This window comes from Cebus imitator, unplaced genomic scaffold (genome assembly GCF_001604975.1).
Source record: "Cebus imitator isolate Cc_AM_T3 unplaced genomic scaffold, Cebus_imitator-1.0 Scaffold51, whole genome shotgun sequence".
Classification (NCBI taxonomy): Eukaryota; Metazoa; Chordata; class Mammalia; order Primates; family Cebidae; genus Cebus; species Cebus imitator.
Window position 1 is genome coordinate 495,112 of NW_016107366.1, and position 10,305 is coordinate 505,416.

Genomic DNA, 10,305 nt, shown 5'->3' on the forward strand with positions numbered 1-10,305 from the left:
GCAACGGTTTCTTAGCTATGACACACAAAGAATATACAACAAAAGAGTAAACTGAACTTCATTTAAAAAAAAAATTTTGTGTGTGTGACAGAGTCTTTCTCTATAGCTCAGGCTCAAGTGCAGTGATGCAATCTCAACTCAATGAACCTCTGCTTTCCTGGTTCAAGCGTTTCTCCTACCTCAGCCTCCTGATTAGCTCAGTTTACAGACACCCACCACCACGCCTGGCTAATTTTTATATTTTTAGTAGAGATGGGGTTTCACTGTGTTGGCTAGTCTGGTCTCAAACTCCTTACCTCAGGTGATCTGCTCACCTCAGCCTCCCAAAGTGCTGAGATTACAGATATGAGCCATGGCGCCCAGCCTACATCAAAATTTTACCAATTTGTGCTTCTAAGGAAACTACCAGTGAAAAAAAACTTACACAATGGAAGAAAATACCTGCAAATCATTAAGTCTGATAAGATTCTAGTATCCAAAATATGAAAATAATTTTACAACTCAACAGGAAAACTCAACATAAATTTAAAATGGGCAAATGATCTGACTAGTTATTTTTCCAAAGAAGAACACAAATTGCTAACAAACACAAAAAAGATACTCAGCATTATCAGTCATCTGGGAAATGTACATCAAAACCACAATGAGATGCCACTTCACACCCACTAGGGTGGCTATGATTAAAAAGACAGACAATAATATGAGCTAGTAATGGTGTGGTGAAATTGGAAATCTCATATATTGCTGGTGGGAATATAAAAAGATAAAGCCACTTTGGAAAACAATCTGTCAGTTCCTCAAAGAGATAAACACAGAATTAACATATGGCCTAAAAATTTCATTCATAGATGATACACTCTAGAGAAATGAATCACATGTCCACACAAAACTTTTTATGTGAATGGTCAAAGCTCATTATTCATACTAGCCAAAAAGTGAGACAATCAAAATGTCTATCAATTGATGAATGGATAAATAAATGGGCTACAGCTGGAAGTATTGAGGAAAATATGAAATGATTTCTAAAGAATACGATGTTTCTTTTTGGAGTGATAAAAATGTTCTAACACTGATTTGTAGTGATAATTGCACACTTCCATGAATATACTAAAAACTATTCAATTATACACTTAAATTATATGATACACAATATGGTTTGGCTCAAACCATATATCACTCCTATCTTCACACTCAAATCTCACCTTGAATTGTAATAATCCCCATGTGTTAAGGGCAAGGCCAGATGAAGGTAACAGAATCATGAGGGTCTTTCCCATGCTATTCTTGTGATAGTGAATAAGTCTCACAAAATCTGATGGTTTTATAAATGGGAGTTCCCCCATGCAAGCTCTCTTGCCTGCCACCATGTAAGATGTAACTTTGCTCCTCCTCTGCCTTCTGCCATGACAGTGAGGCCTCCCCAGCCATGGGGAAATGTGAGTCCATTACACTCTTTTTCTTTATAAATTACCCAGTCTCAGGTATGCCTTCATTAGCAGCATGAGAACAGACTAACACAGTATGAAAAATATATCTCAATGAAGCTATTAGAAAAAATATATACAGCTCAAACTTTGAGAACTAGGAGAGACCACATGTGAAGAGACTTTGCCTCCAGTATTTGTTACTTGAATTATAGCCACAGACCATCTCCATTTCAGAGACTATCGAAACAAAAATAAATGATTCATACGATGACTTCGTTCTTTCTAAGACACATACTTATATAATCTATCCTGTTTTCCTTTTAAAAATCCTGTAGATAAGTTTTAGCCAAAAATATCTACTCTAAAATAAAGGTGACCATAGGCTTAAATAATCTTATTATAAAATCAATTGTCTACTTGTGAATAGGGAACAATACTTAATCATGGTAAGAATAATCAGAATTAGCCTCATGATATAAAATTCATAAGACATATCAGATACAGTGACAGAAAGACATGCATCCTCTCCAATCCTCTCAACAGTCGTACAATGAAGATGAGAAAATTAGGTTTCAAAGATATTAAGTGGCTTGCCTATTCAGGGATTAGGCAGCAAAACTGGGATTTGAACGCAAGGCTACCTGTCTCTAACCTATCTTCAAGAAGGAATAAAGCTTCCACCCAGGCAATATTAATAAAAAAAAGAACCACAAATATGTCCTAATATAAAATATTTGCAATTTTAGAGCTTTAAGGAAACTTAGAGAATACCTCTCTCAAATACCTCATTTTACAAATGAGACAGTATCATCTTTGCAGTCTCTGATTGGCCTTGGCTATTTCCACTACCCTCTGTTCTCCAGTATACTACTAGGCTATCTGCAAGTGTTTCCTATAGCATAAAGCAAATGAGAAATCACAGAAAAGCTGCTTCAGAAAGTCATGGATGTGCTGAGCAAATCTCCCCAAATCCTTCTTTCTAGCTATTAACAATAAATAAATGTTCCTCTTACTTGCCCAGTACATGGAATTGTAACGAAGGGAAATGTCATACAGGATTTGTAATAATTATAGGTACTTTGAATTCTTACCTTTGTGGCCACAATAAAGATGGTATAAAGGAACATAAGATTATGCTTTGATATTGCCAGATGTTGGGTGTGCTGGAATGTAAAGATAATCGACCCCAGCAGGGTGACCTTGGAAGGGCTGAAAATAAAACACATTTTAAATCAGCAAGGAATAAATGTGATCTATCTCTATCTTTCTCAAAGAGTGCTCTGCAAAACAGTAATTTAAGAGGCCATTAATAGATGGAATGCAAAGATGAGTTTTGTTAACACACTTTAAACAGTGTTGAAAATGCTGAGTTATACAAAGTTAAATACCTTTCTTCACAGCATAAACTATAGATTTTAGAATAACCATACATATTCTGACTCTCCAACAAAAAGAGTACATTTCTATATCTAGTATTTCTGAAATCGTTTTGGCCATATAACAGTTTTTACATAAAGAATTTCAAAGTTCCATGTTCTACATCATGATCTGGAATTAGTGATTTAAAACCTTACAATGCTAAAAAGCTCACAGGGTAGACTGGAGGAAAAGAAAGCCCAAATTTTTAGCATTGGCCCATTTCCATGATGTAAATACTCCCATCATGGCCAATGTCAGGTTACTGCGTCGAAGAGGAGAGATGCACACAACTGGTTATCACAAAACGGTAAAAGCCATCTTCAGCACATCATTTAGCTAACTCCAGCACAGCATATTAGTTTTAGCTAATATATTAATGCTTAAATTGTAAAGCCTAAAATGAGATGCTAATCTACCAAATAAGAAGTATTACTTTATGTTATATATTTGCCACATATTTAAAGTATATCTCAGTAACAAATCATTGTCTAGCTCTCTATCTTACAAGTAAAAAAGATAAATGATAAACTCTAGGAATGACACACTGCAAAATACAACAAATCTAAAGATTCCTATAAGCCATTTTATTAAAATTTTATTTAATTATTACAAGCTGAGGACTAAGTTCCAAACAGGGTAAGCTTCTGACAATACACCAAACCTGTATTACTTTCCTGTGGCTACTGTAATAAACTACAACAAATTCAGTGGCTTAAAACAGAAAAATTTAAAATCAGTATCACTCAGTTAAAATCAAGTGTCAGTAGGGCCACATTACCTCCAGAGACTCTAAGAAAGAATCTATTCCTTGTCTTTTTCAGGTTCTGGATCTTGCTTAACAATATGACTGGGTAACAGTCATGTTTTATTTTATTTTATTGTTTTCTTCTTTCTTTTTTTTAGTCCTCAGATCTGTTCCATCCAAACATGTTGAAGCAAGAAACAGATCTGCAGGACCACCAAATGCACTGCCAACAGTCATGTTTTAGAACAATGGTCTCTAAACCTTTTTGATTGTGCATCTCTATTGGTTAAAAAAAAAAAAGTTTTATAATATTCCCAAATTATTACCGATTTAGAAATTATATAAATGTAAAACTGTATTATAAAATGTACACAAAATTAAAATAAAAAAAATAAGATAACATGGAAGGTTATTTTGCTACTCTTTCTCACAGTTTGTTTTCTGTACCACAGTGGCTCAATGTGCACATCGCATTGGCATACACATCTACCATTTTGTGTTGTATTCTCTTAAGGGTTGAATCTAAGGAACAAGGATTTCATAAACAATGCATTGGAGCAAGGCCTTAGAGAAGTGGCTGAAATTTAGGAAAAAAGTCCACTTAAAACTGGAGTATGAGATTTGTTAAAAAGATTAGGATGTATTTAGAAAATTCTTATACTTCCTATATTAGTTTCCTCTAAAACTAGCAAACAAGTTATCTGCTTCCAAAATGCAATGGTGAAATAAGCATTGGATAACAGTTATAGATATTGTCATTCCAAAAGAGAGAAAAGAGAAGGAAAAAGGTTCAGTAGTCCCAAGCCATTTCAATATCCAGAAGGGCAAATTCCATTAGGATTCAAGGCATGAGAATAATCTTCCTCGGCTTGAGGTAAATCCACATCTTCACCCTCTACATTGATGGTTCTGGTCTCTGCACCCGAATCCCACCTATAGCCTGGCCTCAGGCCTCAGGGCCAGTAGCTCCTTCCATGAAGTCATTCTTCCTTTTCCATGCAAGTGTTTGGAGTTGAGCAGTTTTATCAGCCTGATTCCGGCTTGCAGAATTTTAAAAGTCTGACAGCCTTCTTTCATTTAATCCCATCTTTCTCCTTTCAGTCCAAGCTGGCAGTGTTTCTTCTGATTTAGTATTTCCAAATCCCCAGTGGGTCTTCTGTGTATGCACAGCAATCCATGTCACTAGACAAAGAGAGTCTTCCACAGATCTTTCTTGGATAACCTTCTCTCTATTCCTGGCTTCTGCTATAACGACTGAATGGATCCATGAATCAAACATCCAATCCCTTCAACACTAGGAAAAGTGGTTCAGCCACACCCTTGGTCTTCTCTCCAGAGTGAATATCCCAGCCTTATGAACTTTGCAGTCCCAGTAGGCTGAGAATTTCCCAAATGTTCGAGTCCTGGCTTTGAGGGGTTTTATTTGGTTAGCAACATTCATTCCCTCAATTTAACCCTTTCCTCTTGCACTTTACTATAAGCATCAAAAATAACCATGCTATAACTAGAAAACTTTGCTTGGAAATTTCCTCAGCAAAAACATCCACATTCACTGATTACGAGTTATGCTTTCCACACAACTGTGGCAAACAATTGTGTGGCTAAGTTTCCACCACTGCATGACAAGGATAACCTTTCTCCAGTTCCCAAAATCATGTTCCTCATTTCCTTTGAAGTCTTCACCAGCAACTGTAACAATATTCCTATCAACATTTTGCTTATAACAATATATGTATTTTCTAAGACTATATATTTATAGGCTCTCTCTAATGTGCTCCTCACTTCCTTCGGACCCCTCATCAGAAGTGCCTTTAACATCCATAACTCTACTGTGCGCTTCAAAATTCCTCTAGCCTCCACCAATTATCTAATCCCAGGTATCTGTTACAGCAGCACACTACATCCTGGTACCAAAATCTGTGTTACCTTCTTGTGACTACTGTAATAAATTACAACAAATTCAGTTGCTTAAAACAGAGAAATTTAAAATCAGCCTCATTCAGTCAAAATCAGAGTGTCACTAGGGCCACACTACCTCTGGAGATACTAGAAAAGAATCCATTCCTTGTGATTTTCAGCTTCTGGTGGCCACCAGCATTCCTTGGCTTGTGTCTATATCATTCTAATCACTGAGATGTGTGGTCAAATCTCTCTCTGCTTTCCTCTTAAAAGGATACATGTGACTGCATTCAGTCCCACCAGAAATCCAGGATGATTTCTTCATCTTAAGATCTTTAACTTGCAAATATGCAAAGAGCGTGTTCCCATATCAGTAACATTTCAGGTTCCAGGTGTTAAAAACCATGAGAACTTTAGAAACCATTATTCAGCCTTACTACAATTATTTACTGTAAAAATATATTTATTCAAAAAATATAGAAAGAAGTATACTGACACATTAACAGAAGCTGTCACTAAACAATAGATTAGAAATTTCTTTTTTGTTAACATGTTCCCAAATTTTCTATTATACATATATTTTACTTCTTAAAACTTGGGGGTGAAGAAGGAAAATAAGGAAAACACTCTAAAAGAGTTACTGTGGGGACAGAGGATGACTTGTCTTTGTTTTTAGCAGGACTAGATATTTTTTAAATGAGCTGGCAGCAATAAGTAATTTGAAAAGGAAATTAAGAAACAATTCCATGTGCTAGCATTTAAAGAATACCTAAGGGCCAGGCATGGTGACTCATGCTTATAATTCCAGAACTTTGGGAGGCTGAAGAGGGTTGATCGCTTGAGCCCAGGAGTTTGAGACCAGTCTGGGCAACCTGGTGAAACCTGGTCTCTACAAAAAATACAAAAATTAGCTGGGCGTGGTAGCGTGCGCCTATAATGTCAACCAGTTGGAAGGCTGAGGCAGGAGAATCACTTGAACCCAGGAGGCGGAGGCAGCATTGAGCCAAGATTGTACCACTGCACTCCAGCCTAGGTGACAGAGTGAGACTTCATCTTTAAAAAATAAAATAAAAAGTTTAAAAAGACCTAATTAAATGGAAAGGTATCCCATGTTCATAAATTGGAAGACTTAAAACTGGCCAGGTTCAGTGGCTCATGCCCATAATCCCAACATTTTGAGAGTCCAAGGTGGGCAGATCACTTGAGGTCAAAAGTTTGAGACCAGCAAGGCCAACATGGTAAAACCCTATCTATACTAAAAGCAAAAATTAGCCAGGTGTGGTGGCACATGCCTGTAATCCTGGCTACTTGGGAAGCTGAGGCAGGAGAATCACTTAAACCTAGGAGGTAGAAGTTGCAGGGAGCTGAAATCACTCCACTGCACTCCAGCCTGGGGAGCAGAGTGGGACTCTGTTAAAAAAAAAAAAAAAAAAAAAAAAAAAAGGAACACTTAATATTGTTATAAGACAGCAATAATTCCCAAAGTGATCTACGGGGTCAATGTTATCTCTATCAAAATTCTAACACTGTTTTTGTTGTTTGCCTCCTTTTTTTTTGTTTTGTTTTGCAGAAATGGAAAAAATTACCTAGGATTTTTATGGAAGCCTCAAATTCACACGAAATTGCCAGGGACCCTGAATGGCCAAAACAATCTTGAAAAAAAATAGGACCAAGTAAGACACACACTGCCCAATTTTGGGACTTAACTAAAAAGCTACAGTAATCAAAATGGTATGGTAGTAGCACAATGATAAACACAGAGATAACGGAATAGAACAGACAGTCTAGAAGTAAACCCATACATCTATGCTCAATTGATTTTCTAGTAGGGTGCCAAGTCTATTCAATGGGAAAAGAGTTCAATAAATGGTGCTGGGACACTGTATATCCACATACAAAAGAATGAAGGTGAACCCCTATTCATGTGCTATATAAAAATTAACTCAGGCCAGGCACAGTGGCTCACGCCTACAATCCCAGCACTTTGGGAGGCCAAGACAGGAGGATTGCTTGCATTCAGCAGTTTGAGACTAGCCTAGGTGACATAGGAAGACTCCGTCTCCACAAAAAATAAAAAATTACCTGCATATGGCAATGTATGCCTGTAGTCCCAGCTACTGAGGAGGCTGAGACGCGGGGGACTGCTTGAGGCTGGGAGGTTGAAGCTGCAGTGAGCTGTGACAGGGCCACTGCATTTAGCCTGGGCAACAGAGTGAAACCTTATCTCAAAAAAAAAATTAACTCAAATGGATCTATGAGCTAAATATAAGATAACTCTTAAAACACAGGATAAAATCTTCATGACTTTAGATTTGGCAATGGATTCTTCTTGACATCAAAAGCATAAGAAACAAGAAAATACAGTGATGTTGGCAAGATGACCAACTACAAGCTCCTAGCACTGCCCCCGCTCTCCGCCCCCCACCAAAACAAACAATGAATAACAACTACATTTTGATGAAAATAACTAAAGGAGAGTGCCAGAATACAGTAAAGGAGTAGAAGCAACTTTTAACAGCACTTAAACCCAGTATGGCCATAGAGTGACGGGAAGAAAAGACCTTGTCTCCACCACTACTTCCCCTGACAGGTTCAGCTTGAAACCAGGAGAAACTTCTCCCTTCCAGAAAATGGTAAAAAACAGAACCCCAACAACTCTCATCCACGGTCTGCACCACTGTGTATTTCTTCAGTCCTCCACAGGTATTGAGCCCAGCTGAAAGAACTGCCCAGAGTCCATATGGCTGTGCTCACCCCAAGGAAGAATCCTACAGCTCCCTCATCTTCTATAGCCCTACCTGCTGCTGTGCTACACCATCTTGAAAGCTGAGCCACTCTGGGAGTGCATCCTGCTCTGCAGGCAAATAGCTACTATACCCTTCCATCCCTGAGGTTTTGTTGTCACTGCACCATGCCTGTCTGGTGACCTGCCATCCTCAAGCCTATCTGCTACAGTGCCCTACCCCTGGGCTCAAGCTGCTATGGAGCCACTCCATCCCCTGCATCCCAGTTGCTTCTGTGTCCTACTCCTCAGGGTCTAAGCTAATGCAGCACTTCACCTTCTGAGAAATAAGGGCTTTGGCCAAGTAGACCAGTCACACCTCTGGCACCTGAACCAAAGCAGCAACTGGGCTGACATGACATCCCACCTCCCAGGGAACCCGAGCACCGGTCTAGCCAAGCAGTTGATCCCCCTTGGCACCCAAAACATGCAGTGCCCCGCATCCCAGGGAAATGGAGCATTGGTTGAGCTGAATCACCCTGTCTTCCAGGTAGAAGAGATGCAACACCCTACTTCTATACAGCTGGACTAGTCCCCAGAGTCTAACCTGCTGAGGCATCCCATCTCCTGAGAGAGTAGAGGTGTCATTATGCTACTTCCTGTCCTCCAGGGCCCAGGACACTGCTATGCTCCACCATTACTGGGTAACTGTTGTTGCTGCACCTGGCCTCACAAAACTTGGTCCTCTGTCATGTACTACCAGCCCAGGGTCAAGTCCCCACTGCACAGTGCCTCATGCCCCAGAGCCTGAGTTTCTGGTGTAAACTCTTGACTCTGGGACTCTTGCTCTCTAGGGCTCAGGCCTCTGGAGCACTCCTTCTTCTCCAGGTATGCCAATTCTGCACCCTGTCCCCAAGATCAGAGTCACAGCTATACCCTTTCCCCCTAGGAACAAGCTGCTGTGGTACACCTCAGCATCACAAACCCTAGTTTTGTGGCCAATCTGCATCTACTCAGATCTCATAGAGTAAATGTGCAGCCCAAGTCCCAGGTGCTACAATAGTTTCAAGAGACCCTGAGCTCAGCACATTGGTTCCACAGCCAATCCAAGCATGCACCCGGCAGCCCAGCACGGCTGTGGCTTCTTAAAACTTGGGGGTAAAGAAGGAAAATAAGGAAAACATGCTAAAAGAGTTACTGTGGGGAGAGAGGACGACTTGACTTTGTTTTTGGCAGAACTAGATTTTTTTTTAAATGAACTGGCAGCAGTAAGCAATATGAAAAGAAAATTAAGAAACAATTCCACATACTGGTGTTTAAAGAATACCTAAGGGCTGGGCGTGGTGACTCATGCTTGTAATTCCAGCACTTTGGGAGGCTGAAGAGGGTGGGTCACTTGGGCCCAGGAGTTTGAGACCAGCCTGGGCAACCTGGTGAATCCTGGTGGGCCTGCGAGCCATGTCAGACCAGACACCGAGAAGGATCCCCTCAACTAGGGTCCCTCCCACTGTTGGGAAAACAAGAACTGGAGAAGCCCAAAAGTCCTTGCAACTGAGGATCCTAACAACTCATGCTGCCAGTACTGGTGCCACAAACTCTTAAAGCTTAAGCCACTTAGACACCCTAAGTCATCATTGACATTGATTATAGTTAAAGAAGGTGCACAGAAACTACATCAGTGTGCCAACTCAGAACAAGAGCCACCAATACCTGCCCAATTGGTACATACAGGTGAAAGCCTTCCCTACGAAAACCACTCTGTAAAGTTTGGAATAGGTGACTGTTCCACCAGATGTGCAGATATAAATGCTGGGACACACAAAATATGAAAAAACAAGGAAATGTGACACCACAAAAGAAACACAGTAAATGTAAGAGTCAAGCCAGGTGCAGTGGCTCACACCTGTAATCCCAGCACTTTGGGAGTCTGAGGCAGGTGGATCAACTGAAGTCAGGAGTTCAAGACCAGCCTGGCCAACATGCTGAAATCCCATCTCTACTAAAAATACAAAAATTAGCTGGGCATGGTGGTGCATGCCTGTAATCCCAGCTTCTAGGGAGGCTGAGGGAGGAGAATCCCTTGAACCCAGGAG

General features: G+C 39.9%; 1 protein-coding gene across 1 annotated transcript in view; it reads right to left on the reverse strand.

Moving 5' to 3' along the window:
• TMEM38B (transmembrane protein 38B) overlaps positions 1-10,305 on the reverse strand; it is a 59,149-nt gene that overhangs the window by 17,776 nt on the left and 31,068 nt on the right. Inside the window, exon 5 of the mRNA XM_017527738.2 lies at positions 2,519-2,636. Coding sequence (XP_017383227.1) covers positions 2,519-2,636 — 118 coding nt within the window. The remainder of the gene's footprint in view (positions 1-2,518; positions 2,637-10,305) is intronic.